Raw genomic sequence first — 20,282 nt, forward strand, 5'->3', positions numbered from 1 at the left:
GTCACCGCATTACCAATATTACGACCGGAGTATCAGATACAACTAGGAGCATCTGCAACCGTTTGTTGGACCCTGGATTATGAGCGCGGACGCTACCTGTCAGATTTCGATGCCTTGCCACCGTGCAGCGTACCTGCAATGGTGTCGCGCAAGAAATTGGTGAGATGAATAACGAGTCACTGTGTTTAGTGATAAGTATCGGGTTCTGCCTCGACGTCAGTGATGGCTGTTTAAGGGTGTGAGATATGGACCAGGTAAGTGACAGTTTCCACAGTGTATACGGAAGCCAAAACGTAGAAACAATGCCAGCCATCACGCTGTGGTCAGCTATGAGCTACAATGATCATTCACATCTGGTGTTCATACAGGGAATATTGACCAATGCGGAGTACTTCAAAATATTATTTAAGCCGTTTTATTGCCGTTCCTGCACCATCAGGGAAATGTGCTTCTTCAACAAGAATATGTACGACTACACACTGCTCGTGTTGCTCAACGCACTCTCGGAAAGATGTGTCACGCTGGCTAGCAGGATCGCTACATTTCCTATAGAGCACGTATAGGACTCACTTGGATGGTATCTGGTCCGGTCTGAAACTCCAGTAACATTCTTCAACGAAATGTGCCACCAGGTGAAGAAGCAAGAAGCATCATTTTTCAGGAAGACGCCCGACAAGACATCCATCTCTATGCAATCGTGGAGGCCTCCATTCGAGACAGAGGGAATACACAGAATACCGAAACGGTCTCTTAACATATCCTGTACACTGCGTCCATAGGTACAACCCTCTGTTGAAGATTATGTACCTATAAAATATGTGTGTAAAACTTAACTCACTTGCAATTATAATTTCGGGGTTTTACCTTCTGTTTAGTGTATTTATGCGGTCGATCGTAGTTTTCTTAAAGAAATTAATTTAAAAACCGTGCCGAACCGTATAAATGTGATTTTTTTTTTCTTCTTAAATGCACAGTCAAAAGCATTGGTGTATATACCAAATATATATATTTCCTTCCTGAACTTTCTTAGCATATGTTTTATAAGACGTATTATAATTACTTTCTCTTTCTAGAAGTATAACACATCATGCTATGAACAAGCACTTACCGTGTGTAATAAAATTCCATTGCTAAATCATTCCAATGTTTATCATCTGGAGGCACTACAGACTTCACAGCACAAGGTCCTGGGCCTCCCCAAGATTCACACGTAAATACAACTCCATACTGTCCTCGGCCTATTTCCTTACCTTGGTGAGGCATCCCTAAAATTTAATAGAAATAATGTTAAGGGGGCAGACTACTAAATATTTTTCGAAAGCTAACAATTTTTCTTTTGCCCATTTTTCGTAAATGGAGTGGGGGCGCGGTGGCTCAGTGGTAGAGCGTTCACCTCCGGTGGTTGGGGTCCTGAGTTCGATTCCAGCTCGCGCCGTGTGGATTTTGTGGTGGACAAACACCGTGCTCGTGGGTTTTCTCGGGGTTCTCCCGATTCCTCCCACTTTCATTATTCCACCATTTCCCTCATCATCACAGTCTCCTTTAGCCTAACCGGCATAAGCGTGGGACGTAAAACTTACAGATTTCATTTCATTTCATTTTTTTCGTAAATGGAAAGAGATAATGAAATGTAACTTACCACAATAATAGATCATGTTATTTTACACCCAGAAATATGAATCGGAAGAATTTTCAGTATTGCCATCCATAGAAATTACAATGTGACCAGAATTTGAATTACCCAAAAATCTAGGTTAAGGCAGCGACTAGAAAAATAAACTCAGCGGTAATTGATTATTTATCATGCTGTCTTTGTTCCTTGTTAACTACTTTTTAAATAATGTTTGTATTTATTTTGTAATAACTTACATAAGTTTTACATAACTTTTGAAAATTATCTAGTAGTCTGTCTTCTTAAATAGCAGATGATCACATAACTACGAACTTTATTAACGAAAAGAGTCACCTAAAAGTAACATTTCAAAATTCCAAAGTAAGGTTCCGGGTTCGGTCTCCGGTTGAGATGCTCCACCTCAGATAAAAGCCTAAGTAGGGTTTTCGTTCCACGTTAAGCAGTAGGTGCAGTCGCATACAGCTTAGATGTTGAAGAAAAAGACGCTCGGACCAACGTTCAAATAGGAGTAAGAATCTTTACATAATCAAATCTATAATTATAGGTCACTCAATTTGTTTTAATTGGATTTTCTATAGTAACTGTGTACATGGATGTATCAGTTAATTACATAAGTGCTTCATGGGACTCCAGCTCCCTCACAGTGACGAAAGCGACAATGCCATTCAAACTGTAGGGAAAAATGAGGGAACTAGAATAGTAAATATAGTATTTCAACGTTTCAGTATCACAGTCAATAACTACGCGGGAGACAACAGTAAATAAGAAAAGTCGCAAAGTTAATATACCGTAACTTTGCTATGCAGAGCCATTGTTACGATCACTCAGGAACGCTGTTGTTGAAAGATGGCGAACAATCCGAAGAAGTGGTGTTGGAATTAGCTAGAAGAAATCGCTTAACGACAGTGCAAAACATATATTCACAAATGTTTTCGTAAACATCCACCAAGTCAGAACATCTACCACTGGCACAGTTTGAAGAGAGTGGTTCTAGAGAGGTCTGATGTGTCTTGAATAAAAATGTGTCTTAACGCTTGATTGATCCTATTACTGAAAATGATGAAGCATATTAGAAACGACCATCCATATCCCTGTAATTTTGCTTATCGCGATATGTAATGAACCCTGTCTTCATGCAGCCAATGCTACAAAATATGCCTCAGCTACAACGTCGTATAGTTACTGTCATTGAGTAGATAGATGCTGACATACTGGCCCATACAAGGTAAAAAACTTTACTCTTGTTTAGTTGTGTGTCGTTTGCATCAGCTACCACAATGAATTTTTGTGATTTTTTTGTAGGATGCATAAATTTGAAAGTCTTCCTATTCATTACTGTCTCATGCATTTTTCTAAGAACACTTGCATTCATTTGAATTGTCCTTCAATTATTTATATTTGTATCTATCTACACTCATCGCTCCGGATCTCCATCTAACGCATGTTCGTTTGGCGGATCTCCATCTAACGCACATCGGAAGCAACGGAAATCTGGAGTAGCTCATTCAATTTCAAACTCCTGATTTTAAACTCAAAATGTTGAACTTACTGTATTATATTGTATATTTACAGTGTACACGTATTTTATAGTGTCAGATTGGATAGTGTGCTTGATTAGAAGTATAGTACTATATTATTATGCTTTCTTTCGCAATGTAATTATAGATATTTGCCAGTGCACACTTAGTGTCAGAACTTACGGAAAATCGGCAGCATTGGACCGCTATTACCTCCTTTGTACCCGTTAAAACGAGGGATGAGTGTACATATACGGTTGACTGGGTTGGAAATATTGATTAATTTCTTTGTTCGCGTTGGGGCAAAACAGCAACTGTTCGGGCGACCAAGGCTTCTTTTAGGCATGAACAATGACTCTCAGTAACAAATCCATTTTTTTTAACACTCTTTCTTTCTTTCCTCAGCCCGGGTTTACAAAAAAGCTAAAATAAACAAAGAGGTGTCGTATTGTCCTTGTGCTATTTGTGCAAATGAAGTAATGCACTTTGTTGTGCCCCTCTACTTTTTCTCTTTGCTACCTACCGGTGTCAACTTGCTCTCTTGTGCGTATTATAAATGTGGGTCTGAGTGACCTTTCGCTCTTCATTTACTACTGAGATACAGAGAATGTACTATTTTTTTTTCTCCCTGCAAATGGAGTGTTTCATTTAAGTCTGCTTGTATCTGAAAGTTTCATCCTGATTTGGGAATTTAAATTTAATAGAATTTTGGTTTATTTCGAGAAAACAGTAGCGTGTTTGACTGCATGACTTAAAAACTTTATCATTTCAGATGATGAAGGTTTGGAAGACAAGTGTGAAGACAATGAGTAAGCCTGTGTTGGTAATGATGAAGTTGATGTTGGTGAGTGCCGGATGCAGACTGTAATGACTGCATCGTATTGGAAAAACGTTGAACGAAGTGCAAATCGCCTGTCCGCATGCCAAATGTTTCTGACTTTTGAGAAACAGCTGGTCTATGAAACTGTTGACTGGCTAGGGATGTCAGTCCATTTGGCCTTCTTAGCGAGGTTGTCCCATTCGAAGCTTTAAAGTTAGTTGGTGAATTAGAAGAATTTATGAGTAGCTCTTGAAGGAGGACTCTCAGAAAATAAAATTCACGGGCAAATTCACTTACTCCTTTTGGTTTTCCTCGGAGTTTGCATACGTATATGGAAGATTACTGGTGTATGACCGAATATTTCGAACAGCACGGTACAGGCGAAACAGGGTCCGTCAAAAATTTCTTTATACACTACCCTTCTTGCAGTTCGAGATAAATCAAAAACGCCATCTTTTCTTCGTACAACAGTTCGCCCCTCCTTCGTGTTCTAATGACCGTTTGCGAGAATTTCCCAGATATTTACAAGTGTAATTCTTAAAAACTAATGCATGAAGTGTTAAATACTGAATATGTATCTCTGTATTGCGTCTTCCTTATACGAGACATTGGCCTATATGTTACATCGCCTAAAATCCTACCCTATTGTGACTCTACAGACTGTGTCACTGAATCATCTAATGTCTGAGCTACAGTATTTGAAGTGGTATCAGAGATTTCTATAATAATAATAATAATAATAATAATAATAATAATAATAATAATAATAATAATAATAATAATAATAATAATAACTACGTAGTAAAAAGGGTTGAAGAAAGTGAAAACATGTTTCAAATTCAACTTCTGGAAACAGTTTTACACAGGAACTCACCGTATCGAACCATATCACACATTGAAGTGCTCTCTAAAGCTAGCCGTGCTAGTCGTGGAGCGTAAACTTTCCTGATAGCAATTCGTTGTTCTTCAGTTCGTTCCAAACGGCCTGAATGATGATATTCAAGGTTCCGCATTGAGGACTGGAAGGCTTCGTGAGATGCTCGGACTTTATCACGGAACTGTAAACGAAATTGAAAAATAAATAAGAAATCACAAAAAATGCAAATACTAAAAGCAATAAGAATGTCTGAAACTTTGTGTTCTGTTTACATATCGCACACTAGGCTTGATTAATGCACTAAAACCAGTGTCGTTATATATTTACCTAATGTGGAATCAATATACGGTTGGTTAGCTAGGTTGAAGCTTAGCGTCCTTTTTCAGCATTGAGGCTATACAAGACGTGGACCTATTGTAGTGGTGGAATCCAAACCACCATAATGACTTCAAATTTCAAGATTCTCCAACCAGAAATCAAACCCGGGACCCTGTGCACTTAAGACATGTGCGATAGCTACTAGACCAGCTGGGAGGGCTGATCAATATACGACTATACAACACTATTAGATCGTGACGGGGGACATATAGCCACAGCACTGAAGTCCCTATTGCCCAAATTAATCAATCAACCATTAGATGATTTTAATCATTTTTTTTTCATTTAACTGGCAGACTTTATAAACGTGAGTATACATTTTAATTACACAGTTAGTATAAAACAACAAACTAAGCAACTTCAATCATACAAGGAAGTTAATTATGAAGCATACCTCGTAGATAGGTATTGCCATGTATAGCACACGCAACAATTTTCTTTTCACATTCAAGCCTTCGCTAGAAGCCTACACATTAAAACGGATAATTAAGCGTATAAACATAGATACTTTTTCAGAGCAATATAACAACAAATAATAATAATAATAAAAAAAAATGAAATGAAACAAAAGGGAAAGTAACAGGAACTCAGAGCTTTCAAACGTACCTGAGAACATATGCTGCGTGCAAGTCGTCCTTCACTTAATGAATTAAGCATTTCTGTAGCCACTTGTCGCCTCCATTCACTATCTAGACTAGGCGTTGATGACCAAGGTAAATGAATAGTCTTGAATATTTGCCTTAATCTTTCCAAGAGTGAATGTAGTACAGAGGAGGAGGTAGAAGTTGTCAATTCTACATTATACGCAGCGTTGAGAATCTGTTCCGAAAAAGTAAACGGTAACAACACAATTTAGAGTATATAAAGCAATTATCATTTAGACAAAATAAAGAATTATCAATCCTCTACTTAATTTACGAATGTGATGCATTTTTTCGTAACACTTTCTTATAAAATGAATTAACTTATAGGTAACTGGGTTATTACCAGCACGATACTTTTGAATTTTAAAACTTAACTGGTACACAACTAATATTGTGACTACAAAAAGTTAGTGATTTAAAAAAACTGGTCAAAGAGATATTTTATTACTTACAGTTTGTAAGAAGGTTTCTGATATTTAGACAGAGGAAAATAAACCGAAAGGAAACCTTATAGTGGATACCCACTTTATCAGTCTATTCATTATTTTATTTTATTTGTATTTATCATTGTCTCCCTTATAGTGGAGTAGGGTAACGTCACGAGATAGGGGAATCTTGCAAATCATGATACAAACATGCCACTTGGTAATGTAGTAGATATATACCTAAGAATGAAATTTAGATGTAGACCCCAAAAATCAAACCCTTTATTTGTCCCTGTGACGTCATCATACAACATGGCTGACATGGGCATTACAGAAACACAGTAAAAGCACATAAATCGTTGATTACAAACGATACATTCTATATTTTGATGTGATGAACTGAATTATGTCTTGATTAAAGTCTTCCACATTGCCATCATAGAAAAAAGTATCACTATATAACGAGTATTAAGCAGAGGCGGCTCGCGAGACAAGTCACACAGGTAAGATTTGGATTTTCCTATTAAAACTAAAAGATGGAAACTTTCCTAATTTATTGATTGTTATATATAACAATTATTATATTAATTAACTTTTTTTCACTTAATTTGAAGAGAAAAAACATTAATTTTTACCGGTGCAACTTCCCTCACAAGCCGCCTCTGGTATCAAGATTATCAAGAGTGTGCAGATTACACGATATTTCTTTCCTCTAACATTAGCATACCTCCATCACTCACAGATCACTAATTTCCATTGGAAGTATTTGTTTTACACTGACCATCGCACATACACAAAGGTGTGCAGGGAAGAGATAACTTAGTACATTTACATGCACGCGAACACAGTGATTTACATACACAGTGAAAAAGCTCTTGGCAGTGTTCAGACATTTGTTTCAGTAAAGACCATAAAGGTGAGTATGAAGCACCAGCTTTCTTCCAGCCCCAGCTTTCTTCCAGTCCCATTGCTGAGAATCGGGTATATTAGGTTTTAACTTATGCCACTAAGACCAAATATATTCACCTTGAAACACTGCTTGTTTCACATGCTGAAGAAGTGCTCCCTCAGTTGGAGGCACACTTTCCAGTGAACGACCTTTATTGGTGACGAGCATTTTCCGACATTCTTTAACACTCCCTGCGGCGTTTCTGTGATCATACAAGTACACAGGCTGGGAGCGCTAAACTTCCCCGAAAACGCTGTCTGCAATTTCCGAAGGACACTGTGAAAGCTCCACAAATGCATCAGTGACATATGAGTTTGCTTGCTAAGCTTCCCAGGCTGTTTTCTTCCGACGTCCTGCGAAGGCTGATACCGTATCGCAGCAGTGAATGCGTGCCAGAATGGAATTGCTTTGAAAATCTTGGTTCCAAGCTTTTTTGCATACTTATGGACAGGAAGGTCTCTTCGATTCCTTCCAACTCCGTAATGAATCTATAGATGAGACAGGATTAGGTTGGGAAAGACATGTAAAGCTAGCACCACCACATCAGAATCAACTGTTCTGATGATAATCGATTTGTGACCAGAGTCACTGGCCTGTTTGGTATGCAGAAGTAATCGCGTATCGGCTTCTTCATGTGTACAGGGTGCGAGTTTAGAAACATCAACATTGGGCGTGCTCCATATGCCAGTGTCTTTAGTGTAGACAACAGTCTTGCCTTCTGGTGTGTCAATATTTGACAAGAAGTCTGTAATGAGTTGGAATAATCGTTGTTTGTGTCTTCATTATGCAGAAACATGGTCCAATTTTTAGGAATCCGCGTAGAGTCCCCAACTCGTACTCGTGGCGAAATTCCTCGTTTTCGACGCTCTTCAGTTTTCAGGCTGCCTGGTAGATAGCGGTTAAAAACAAAGTCCACTCTAGTTTTGTCCGTGAGGATCGATAAAATATATGGTTTCACTTTCGTATCAAAGTAATCTCGGAAGGTTTCTGTAGGAGATGGTTTCAACATGTGTATGACAGCAGAACCATCAAGTATCACACATGTGGCCTGGGGAGAATTATGCTGGGAATCTCCGAACTTTTCCAGACACGTAACAACATCTGACTTAGTTCCTTTGGGAATGAAACCATTGTCAGAAAGTGATGGAGGATACTCCATTTCATGAGCGAAGAAGTCAGAAAGATCGCCTTATCGGCTGTGACAAGCAATAAACATTCCACTGAAAAGAGAACAATCATTTTTCATGATATTAACCTTGCGGTGTGCGGCAATGGTCTTTGTGATTTGTTTGCGGTGGAGGGTTAGATTATTTCGATGAATTGGTTCAAAAACTGATTTACTTCACTGCATTAACCGTTCTTTTTTGAAGCTGTCGTACTGGTCTCTGCCGAGCTTTTCAGCATTGTACACTGATGCAATTGCATCTTCGCTCATAATTACGTCAGACACTATGCTTACAAGGTCACTGCCGTCTTGCGTGAAAGTATTTCTGTCGTCTTCTGAAAGTGTACACATCAGTCTTGAGACGTATTTTACAAATCGTTTATTGGCAGCCACAGTGTCTTCGTGATGAGTCTGACAATTATCTTCATCAAGTAACAATCTATATTCTTCTTCAAAATTGGAACTGAGATTGGCAATAACTGGACCAGACACCATCCACTTCAAGAGCGGTGAAGAATTTTCAATTATTCCAACTGCTACGCTTTCAGACTTGACGACTTTGTTGCATTGTTAATGCATTTGATCATGACCCATACAAGAATGAGGACGACTTGTCTTAGTACTAACGAAACCTCCTCGCACAAACTCTTCACAAATGGTAGGATGTCTGCAACTGAGCTCCTGTAATGACTTAATAAATATTGGCATCTAACGTGCGTAGTGCATGTGGTCCAAGGCGAACATCCAGGGACACAACTCTGATCGGGAACTGATGTAGAGTTCAAAATCTGCAGAACGCAAGCTGAGCAAGAGCCTAAAGAGAAGCATTTCAAGTTCAAATACTTACACCATTCATTCTGTCTAATTTTAACCCACTCCAATTCTTTGGGGACATTCAGGCGATGCACTTTCTGAGTATGTTTTCTTCAGCATTTAGTACAGGGCTGCAGATGTCACTTCGTGAGCATATCTCGATCGCTTCACGTGGAATCCATGTAAGCAATTATCTGCTTTTCCAGCAGTGGTTACGCCTGCTTCCACTAGAAGATTAGTCCACCCTCTCTCAGTCAACCAGTTACCCAACATTTCTAAGATTGTCATTTCAATATGAAGTGGACCCATCATAACTACCATCTTGTCTTCCCTATACTGAAGAGGCTGGGACCACTGAACTTGCTTTGCTATAGCAAAAACGGGTTGATCACAGGTAACCACGGGGACTTGGGAAGGATTAAGTGATGACAGAGTCTGAATGATTATGTCAATGTAATGACGAATCATGGCAAACGAGTTTATGGAGTCTGGCAACAAGGGTAGTAGAACACACCGACTTGTAGGTTGAATCTTATCACGAAGTTGCTGGGAATGGAAAGCTGTCCAGGTAATATGTTCTTCAGAAATACTGCGCCTTCTCTGTGTCAATAATCTCGATTGCTTTCAACCACAGATTTGATAAAATATCTTCCTGTAGCGGTAATTTAACACTATTAACGGTAGAAAGAGGCACATATGATTTCAGCATTGACATCTGAGGAACATTTGTGAACCATGCAGACAAGCAACCTTTGCATTTGCCGGACCACTTGTTGATTATAACTTCAGTATCGCTGCGAGGATAAATGGCTGAATTATAGATATCCCTGTGCCGTGGAATGCTTGCATAGAGGTTGCTGACGACGGGTTGTAATCGATATTGTCTATGGCAGCACAAGTAAAAACGCCTGTTTGAAGGTTATCTTGATGTACTCTCTTCTTAGTTTCAAATTGTTCACACAGTGCATTGGTCATGGTGGCCGATACCTCCCGAATTCGATCATATGATACACTCACACCTACTTTATTCAGTCTATCTATGATCCCTCTGTTCCGCGCTTTTGAATGGATCATTAATCCAATGTACAGGGGCAGCGGAGTTTCGCTAGATAGTGGATGGCGTACGTTTTCCTGTCCTTGCTTTCTTTCTCGTTTCACTGCGTGTCAGTAACTGAGACATTGACAGTGCAGCACGGCTTACATCAACAGTTTCTTCATTTGCAATATTAGGACCTTCAAGAATCATCCGTACAAGTGTTACTAGTGATTGTGGAACTGATTGCTCCTGGCAAGCTGTGGTAAAATGCCCATTGAATTGTGGGAAAGCTTTAAACATGTGCTTCCGCACGATGGATGCAGCCCTAGCCAAACACATTCTATCATCTTCTGAATTCTGTAAGCAAGCACCGTAAATCAATTCTGCAACGTCAATTCTGCAAATGTCCGTTGCAATAGGTAATCTCAATTACATTTACATTTAACATTGCGGTTCATAACATTGTACGGTCGCCCAGATATGTACCTGGAGTTTTGGCTATTATAGTTCCATTACTTGAGGTCCAGGTACTTATGTGGGTGTCTGTACAGCACAAAGTCTGCCCAGTTTTAAACGTTGCAACATATTAAATTGAAGATGACATATTTCCAACAATTTTGCTTTCTTTACATTTCTTTATTTCAGCAATAATAACGGAATTGGCCGGTTTCAACGGATTTTTATTTCATCCTGTATAATACTAATTACAGGATTCAGTGACAAAAAATGTGCCTTTTATTAGCAAATATGAGTAATAGGAATTCAAAATTTGATATGAATCGTTTGTAATCACCGTTTTATGAGCCTTTATTGTGAGAAACGGTGTTTCTGTAATGTCCGGGCGGCCATGTTGTATGATGACGTCACAGGGCCAAATAAAGGGTTTGATGTTTGGGGTCTACATCTAAATTTTATCCTTAGGTATTGCTCTACCACGTCACCAAATGGCATGTTTGTATCACGATTTGCAAGATTCTTCGGTTACCCTACCCCACTATTAGCCTAAATATCAAAATCACGGCACTTAAGATTTTATTTCATTTCATAATTTGAAAAGGACCAAGTTAGTCATCACAAAATATACTCTCGCTTTCTCAGAACTACAATCAACAAACTAGTCATTAATCTGCATCTGTCTGGCCATTATGTCAGAATTACAGCTCTTCCCATATTGCATTTTGTATAGGTTTGGGAGATTAATATTTACCATGAACATCTCTGGCAAAAATGAAACAAATCGTCTTCTATCTATATGTCTAGTCTCATTTAAAGGGCATAATCTCGTCACCGTACACAGGAAATTTTACTACTTTCCCTTGATAAAAGATCTTAACCGGCCTTAGAAAACTATTTGTTTGAATGTATCCCGTCAATGGATAGTAAAAATACTTTAACGAGAGGACGATAGCCTGATATTTTTGAACAAAACTGCAAATTCTGGGAACATAGGTAGATAAGAGATTTTCATACTTTCGTATGACGTATTTTCATGAAAAAAATATTTTAAGTATTGCTATCATTTTTTGTCTTATGACACTTCAATTAAGGATGGTTTAAATCACGCTGATTATTTGAAAAATAAAACACCTAGGGTGATTTAAAGATCTTATTACACAAAAATGAAAAATTAATTTTGTTAACTATATCATGATAATTGTCCGTATGATAATACCTCGTCAGTTGAGACAGATATCATAATTCCATTTTTTTTTTTTTTTTTTTCGAAACTCCACCTGAAATTTATATTATGTTTCGTTTGAACCACTTGACGTACAGAACCTAAATTTGTCGACTGGAAGCTTTCTGTTATACAGAGTATAAATATCTCGTTCACTTGCACGAATTCTTAAGTTTCATCATGAAGAGGGGCACATTTTACTGACATATATTTTTCTTCTTAATTCTAACAAACTCATTCTGACATATGTGGGGGTATTTTATTTCAGAGAATGTCACATTCACTTAAACGAATCCAATACAAAGGAACAGAGACAGGGAAAATTTTACTATTAGTACATGTATCTTTCAAACTAGTCGATGCACAAATATGGAATTCGGCACACAAAGGCTTCTTACTACAAGAATACGACTATTCGTAAACACTCACAAAGGTTTTAGAAATTTTACACAAAACAAGGAGAAGCGAGGAATTTTTTACCAGCGGGGTCCTTTATTTCAGAAAATACGAGTCTGTCAGTCACTTACACGAATTCTGCGTAGTTGACTCAAAGTGCAGAAACGGGATTAGTGTGGCGAATTAATATAACTTACTTAAAGATTTCCATGAAATAGGGTCAATTTACGTTCTTATGCATGTGGAAGTGATTTAGCTAAATGTCAATCTTAAAAAAGAGAAAGGAAAAAGTAATTTACGAGACCCAATTTCGGAAAAGTTGATAAGAGCTAACGATTTCCACGCAACAGGGATAATCTATGATTGCCGGCTGCAAGAAGTCGATTTAGATAGGTGTCGGCTTGGAAAATGTTATTTAGAGTGTATTTGGGAGAACTTTTCAGTGCAGGATAACGATTGAGCAAAAATTTTGAATAGCATGGGATCAATTTCGGGAACGAGAAAGTGATCTGGATAGGTTCGAGTTTCGAAAACATAATTTAGGGACGACTTTTCGAGAATTCGGAACTCCAGTAAATTCGAACTTGCGTCGACAAGTTTCCTAAGAAAGACGCTAAAAGTTGTATGTATGACTTCCAATTTTATCTCTAACTGTACTTCTGTCAAGTCGTTTACAAAGCGTAAAACGAGGAATTCATATTGAAATTACCTGTTTTAATGCGTTGCTGGCTAACAGCCATCCTTCGTTCCCACTACAATCCTTTTCCAAGCTTTCTAAACAACGTTGAAGTGTACCTACAAAAGTGTCTCGAAGGCAGTCCACATGCTGTACTAACTGGTTAGCTATAGCATTACTGAGGTGAGATAACATAAGATGTTCTATTTCTGCCGTTGCCACGCGAACTGCCTGAACAGATTCAATTCGGCCAGATGAGAGTGTAACGCCTATAATATAAATAAAATTCATTAGAGAAATAGATCAAATTGAGCTTACTACAGATATTAAAATAGCGATTTATTTTAAAAGAGGCGACAAAAGAGCGTTGAATTACCCTACAACGAAGGAGGTACTAGAAGTGTATACTTGAAACAGCATAAAGGAACACAGATATTAAGCCAGATACAGTAAATGCTGACAGGCAGATAAAATTTACCATTTTTTTTTTGGGGGGGGGGAGGAGATAGGAGTGGAAACGGAGTTATTTTCCTTCTAGTAGGGATTAAGGAGTTGGTCAACTTCAAGTTATACAAATAACCAACGAACTTCTTTTTCTATAAAATTATAATCATTTATTTAAGTATTGAATTTTTATCATTTTTTCACTAGCGCGCATGCATATTTCACTAAATGTATTATTTTCATTTTTCTTTTTATTTAAAATCCCTCTTCAAGTTTCGTCACCACTACGCTCAACTGTTTACAACCAGAAAATTTCTGTTAAATATAGGGGTAATATTACAGCTTCCCGGTACTTATAAATTGTCAAATCATCAGGTGTAATGTTTATCGTTTTCGATCCGTCGCTCTTTATTAAAGCACTACCCACTTTTGTTTGAAAGTGAAATGTCCTAGACTTAAACAAATGTAGCAATAATTGCATTACGTATAATGAAAATGACCTTGAACGGGGGTACATGGTTGGCCCAATGACAAACGACATACACCCACCCAAGGAGGGGTACATAACCCTACACTTCTGTGAAAATTTGGTTGGCTTGGGGTTAGAACATGTACATGGATTATGACACCTTGTGATCTAAGTCGAGCAGTCCTTGGCTGACCTATTAAGACCTAATTTGTTTGGTCCAGGATCAGAGAACAGCACATCTTAAAAATTATTGACAGAATGTTGTTCTTGCTGAAAATAAATAATTTTCTTATGTGTACATTTAATGGGTAAATCTCTTCATTTGTATATTCTTTGGATAACGGGTATTTTATATAACGTTCTGAAACTTCTTTCTTGCAAATATTTTTCATAAATTGTTGATTTTTATGGGTATCTCGCACGCTTTTAACATCTGATCGTTTTACTCAGTACAAAGCATCAAGGTTTTATTGAAATAATGATTTTTCTTTTATCTTTCTGCCTATTCGTTTTCTTTGCTAGATAAGCTACCCTCAGAGATGATTGTTGTAAATATAGCTTCTTTCAAGACGACTAGGAGTAAAAGGAAATGTGAAGATTTTGCAGTATTGATAATAAATATGCCTGAAAGGTTACTCTCACTGTATTCATGTGATAAGTGAAAAGCGGTAGTAGCAACGAGGACATTCATGATTCTAACATGGATAACTTTGTTAGCGTAAATGAGACGATATGGAGAAAGAACGCTCCTCCTGCTTCAGTTCCGTATATGACACAATACAGTATACGGTCTGTGTGTCGAGAAAAATGAACATGAAATGTCTTGAAGATGCACGAGATGGTTTTACAAAAAACAATGGTATATGATATTTACGATGCACTAACTAGGACAGCAGAATAGCTGATGGTAAGGAGAAATAAACAACGATTATCTCTTTTGCAAAAATAAATGCATTTCTTTGTATTCTATTACAAGCAGAAGTAAACGAAACCAACCTCGAATATGTCAATTCGCGAATTATTCCTTGAAAAACGTTTGAATACATTTTACAAAGCAACGATGTCTGTCAACAGGTCCTAAGATATCTAAAAAGTGTTAAATTTTGACGGTAACCGTATACGTAAAATCTGCACAGTAAACAACAAGCTGAATCATTACATCTGATTTGAGACCTCTTTCTTGACACCAGAGCTCCCTCGTGGCTAGGTTAAACGGCGAGGGCGCAAAATTCGAAAGTCAGACGCACTCGCCAATCCAAAAATGATGGTCGCCAGTATCTCTCCCGTACAAATTATGAGAGTCTCCTGTCCCCCTCCCCAAACCCCCATGGCCTCTGGTTTAACAAAGAAAGAGATTACATCGGAGCATAAAATGTCAAACCAGACAATTAGATGCAGGATAATCAATTTTGAATTGGACAATTCACATACAAGTTAAAAAGTATCTTACCTTAAGAATTCACGTTTGTATAACGCTCTCTCTCTGCACTGAAGTATCAGTTGTAGATTGCAGTTTTCGGATCAAAGTCCTTAAGTAAAGGGCCGTTGATGGAAATTGTCAGAAAATCATCCAGTGTGACAGTCTTCAGTGAATCCCTGTAGGTAGTCTTAACTCTGTTGGGACTGTTGAAGCCTCTTACGTGAAACTTCGATTGAGGGTGGGAAAGGAGCAGCGAATTACAACGTTGTGAAGACTTCACACTCCGTATTTTCTCTCATTCAGTGACAATTATTTTTGTGCGAAACAGAAACTGCGCAACTCTGTGCGTTTAGGTAGAAACCATTCCTACTGAACACTGGTCACCAGCTCTAAATTTCTAATCGCTAATGGCGACCTGGCGACCGGGAATTTTGCGCCCTGCAATAAGTGATGCAGCTATGAGCAATTATATTAATTTCTGTACTTCATTCATATTACTTTCCGAAAGAAAGAGACAACCGCGGACAATTTCTGAAACAACTCTTGGAAAACTCAGTGAAATTCAAATGATAATTAGAATGCAAACGTCTAATTGACCTAAGTCAAGGGAAGACGCTTTGAGATATGGAACTGAAAAGTTACGTGGAGAGAAGCCAACACCAAGAACACAAGAGAAGGACTTATGAATTTTGCCCTTATAACCTCCACAGACAATGTAACTTAATGTGCTACTAAGGTGTGTGCAAGCAACAAACAACATTGATGTGCTGTTCACGTTCTTTCCACGTACATGACACCTTCAAGATTCTCGAATTATGTAACCTTGAAGAATTTTATCATGTATAAATTTTTGCATTCTCCCAAGCATATTAATATTACTATAGAAATTCCAATATGCAAGAAATGTTTGACTAATGAAATATATAAAAGGAATGTAACATACTAAATTCTGAGTGAGTATAAGCTTCGAACCCTTAAAAATCTTTTCACATAGTTAAGGTTATTAGTAAGAACGACTTAGTTGTAGAAGAATATTACGGTGATGCTATTTTTCAATATATTAACTTGAATATTTGTAAAGTCTATAATTGTGAAGGAAAATTCAAAAATAGTTACAACATTAAATATATCATTTAAAGTATGAATAATGCCTAAAATATTCTTACACCAGACCGAAACAGTGAATATTAATACTTTTAAGACAAGAAGTTTACAGCTACAATTAAATTATAATCAAACAAAATATAAGTTTTGCAATAATTACTCTTAATATTTATAGAAATAGAATAAGAAACTTACTTATTCAACCAATTGTAAATGGCTAGCTTCTCTAACAGAAATGTTTATGATTTAACTTCTTCAACTGCCACTATCTATGCAAGTTATTACCTTATCTTTCAAACATCTGTAAATTTACCTTGAAATTGGTATTCGGCAGCTTTCTCAATGAGGTCACTTTTCATTTCTTTTAATGTAACAGCTATTAAATTGTAAATATCTTCTTGTTTCTCGTTAGCAACACGCATGAGACTGTCATATAACTCACTCTCTTTCTTCTGAGCGTAATGTATCCTCCGTGGAGTAACTTGGATTTCTCGAGCCATATCAAATGCTGACAGAATGAACCTTCTGAGACATTGGGAGTGGATCTATATCAAGAACGATAAATACGTGCTTACATTTCAGTTTGAATTACAACTAAAATATTTCTTTCTCTATATTTTTTTTTGTCAAAACATACTAGGGAAAAGAATAGTTTATAATCAAAATATCATATTTATTTAAAATAGATCTTAGAAATTCAATGATTCTCGTCAAGTCATTCTAAGTAAATTTAAGCTGTTCTCCAATTTTTTAATTTTTTTTATTTTATTTATTTTTATTTATTTATTTATTTTTTTTTTTTGTTTGTTTGTTTTACAGTTATTTTTAAATTAGTAATACTAATGATACAATTCAAATTTTATTTTCAATGATTACAGCAGTATCCCATTAGAGCTACATGTTCATATTCTAAAGTAACTGAAAAACTACATCGAGTATATAGCTCAAAATTAATATTATTTTCTAAACTTAAACTTTCTTAACTGTTGACGCTATGCAATTATACATTCAATGGATACCGGAAAGCTAATGATAAAATTAGAAGTTACTTAGATCTTAGCAGAACTTAAAACGATTAAAATATTTCACATATACATGAATATACGCACAATTCTCCTTATAGCAAAAGTGTGGTAGGTTGAGTTTAGAGGTTAAAGTCATTCTCATACTATTCTTAATACAAAAACTCAGAACAAAATTAATATGATTTTTCTACAAGTTTTCTTGAATAAAGTACAAATAATAAAACAAAATTTTCAAGACAAATTTTTCTTCGATCATGCATAGTATGATTTGTCGCTTGACATAACAAGAAAACACTTCTTGTGAACTTACCTCATTGAGCACAGACGCAACATTTACTAAGTGAGACTGAAGATAACTTCTTATTAATATCAAAAGATTATCTAACGAGTTAAAACTTCCAACAAATGAGCTAGTGACGGATGTTGACACTAAACTGCATTCAGTATTTAAAGGTTTTTCACCACCGTCTTCGATCTGAATAAATCCTACAAAAAATAAAGATTAAAAAAATAAATTTTAAACACTTGGCGTATAAAATACTTGCTTAATGGAAATATGCCATTAAAGCATTTCAAAAATGTTTTAGATGGAAGATAAGAAACCAAGCATACAATACACTGGACAAGAAAAAATAAATAAAATAAAAGAACAGAAATACAGGAAAGAAAATGTTTTGGTTATTACTATATACTAAGGGTAAGACTTATCGAATGTTCGAAATTTGTTTTCCATCTTTTTAATTGTTTCCTTTACAACTATAATTATTTATCCGTACTTTTTCTATATTGTTCCACACAAATATATATATATATCGCTCCCAGAAAGCAGAAAGGTGCTAAGTGCCACTTCCCTTGATTTTATATCCTGACTACCCATTTCATGTTGAATGTTGTACAGAAAGGACGCAAGTGGCAGGGAACAATATGAAAGGTCCGCAGTGAAAACTGAATTCTAGAAAAAAGAAAGAATCGGAATTAATTAGTGTTTCATACGTTTTTATGCTCCTGAAAAATTTGCATTTTGGCGCTTAGCAGCTTTCTGCTTTCTGGGGGCGATATATACTGGTACATCACAATGTGTGAAACCTAAACAATTTTATAAGTACGCTTATATATGATTTTAGGAATAGTACATACGCTAAAACACCTGATCGATCTCCCCAATAGCCGAAAGGATAACACATTCACCTTTACTGTACATTCTCCGTGCTTTGATTAAAGGAGAATGCAGTCACCACTAGTCTATAGACCATATGTTTAGAACATTAAAGTAAACGAAATAAATGAATCTGCAACTGTTAAAACTGCATACAAGCAAAAATAATGAACGCGTGACAAGAAACGTATTCTCCACTCGTATTAAGGAATGATAAATGCGCAGATTATCACTCTCTATGAGTTATGACATACTGTAATGAAGACAACTTGCACTAATGAAGAACCTGAATTCCACCTCCTCATTCGAGGAGCATGCTATGGGAAATTTATATCAGACACAAGAACATATAACTGCACAATCAGCATCAACGGAAACTGATGTCCAGTTCTACATTAAATTCTTATTGTATCTACAATATTATCAAATAAAACTTAGACCATAATAGGAACATGAGTAAACATGAAAGGCGAGAATATACATATAAAGATAAAAGAATTCGCCAGATAGACATAATTTAAGTGTATGTATACCACAAATTTCTTTAAATAACTAAATATGCCGCCCTCCTTGGGCTCTTAACAGCCAAGTCCTACCTAATCGCTTTCTAGAACCCGTAAGCAATATATTCACCTCATTTCAATAAAGGCCAATTTTTAAGATAAAAGTTGGGCTCCCTCGTGGATAAGCAGTTAGCGTACGCGCCTTTGGCGCGGGAGATCTGGGTTCGATTCCCGGCGGGAGCTCATGTGGTTCGAAGCCCAAGTTAAGCTGTAGGTTGTAACATATAATCCATGGATTTTGATGTCACTGGTTATTAGATATTTATAGAAAGGTGTCGCTAGGAATAATTTATATTATATTATTTTGTACCGAAAAAGTTTTTTCATTTTTGCCTATTCTTTTGTTTTTGGTGGTTATGCCCTCTGGTGGGACGTACTAGCACGACAGATGGGTTCTCTCTATAGGTGGCCATAGTTGTGCTGGAACGTTCGAGGGAGGAAGTATAATGGTTGTGTTTTGCTACTACTATCATAGTTTGTGATCGAGTTATTATATATATATATATAAGGTTGTTCTATATACATAATCTACGAGAGATATCTAAAGTATAATTTTGTTGAAGTCTAAAATTTGAATATATTTACGAAGTTTAAAGTGGAGTGCTGTAACCTCATGTCGGCTGGTTGTTCTATTTGATAGCACGGATTAGCTTAATAAGGCAGTGAAGAACGTATTACTTGCTTTTGCTTCCTTTAATGTAACATATAAAGGCCCGTTATCCTCATTTGATTAGTTTTGGGGCATTTTACCTGTAGCCTTTTCACATTTCATTTATTAATAGAATTAGATTCCTGCATTATTACCAATCTGCGAGACTAGTTAGAACAAGTTAGCTGTTACTGAGGCAGAATACTTTATGCTGTTAATAGTAATAGTTTACGATTGAATTTGTTTAAATTCTCCTTCCACTAAACACCACAATGCAATACCGCTTGTTGAATTGTTAAATATACAATTTTGATTGTTGGATTTTTGAAAGTTATACTGTTTGGATTTCTAAATGAGATTGGTTGTATAAGTCTTATTCTATGAATTCAAATTCTACTACCGCTATTCAGATATATATTTATAGCATTGCTTGTTAGTAGCGATA

The 20,282-nt window shown here is 36.6% G+C and overlaps 1 protein-coding gene across 3 annotated transcripts in view; it reads right to left on the reverse strand.

Annotated features, from left to right (window-relative positions):
* Positions 1–20,282, reverse strand: part of LOC145688221 (dual serine/threonine and tyrosine protein kinase-like) — a 60,224-nt gene that overhangs the window by 21,281 nt on the left and 18,661 nt on the right. For all 3 annotated transcript variants that reach the window (XM_081762127.1, XM_081762128.1, XM_081762129.1), the window contains exons 6-11: positions 17,780–17,955; positions 16,758–16,989; positions 13,041–13,276; positions 5,832–6,044; positions 4,845–5,028; positions 1,109–1,265 (exon numbers count right to left, since the gene is read on the reverse strand). In XM_081762127.1, coding sequence (XP_081618253.1) covers positions 1,109–1,265; positions 4,845–5,028; positions 5,832–6,044; positions 13,041–13,276; positions 16,758–16,989; positions 17,780–17,955 — 1,198 coding nt within the window. The remainder of the gene's footprint in view (positions 1–1,108; positions 1,266–4,844; positions 5,029–5,831; positions 6,045–13,040; positions 13,277–16,757; positions 16,990–17,779; positions 17,956–20,282) is intronic.

The sequence above is a fragment of the Thermobia domestica genome, chromosome 6 (genome assembly GCF_964235325.1).
Source record: "Thermobia domestica chromosome 6, izTheDome1.hap1.1, whole genome shotgun sequence".
NCBI lineage: Eukaryota > Metazoa > Arthropoda > Insecta > Zygentoma > Lepismatidae > Thermobia > Thermobia domestica.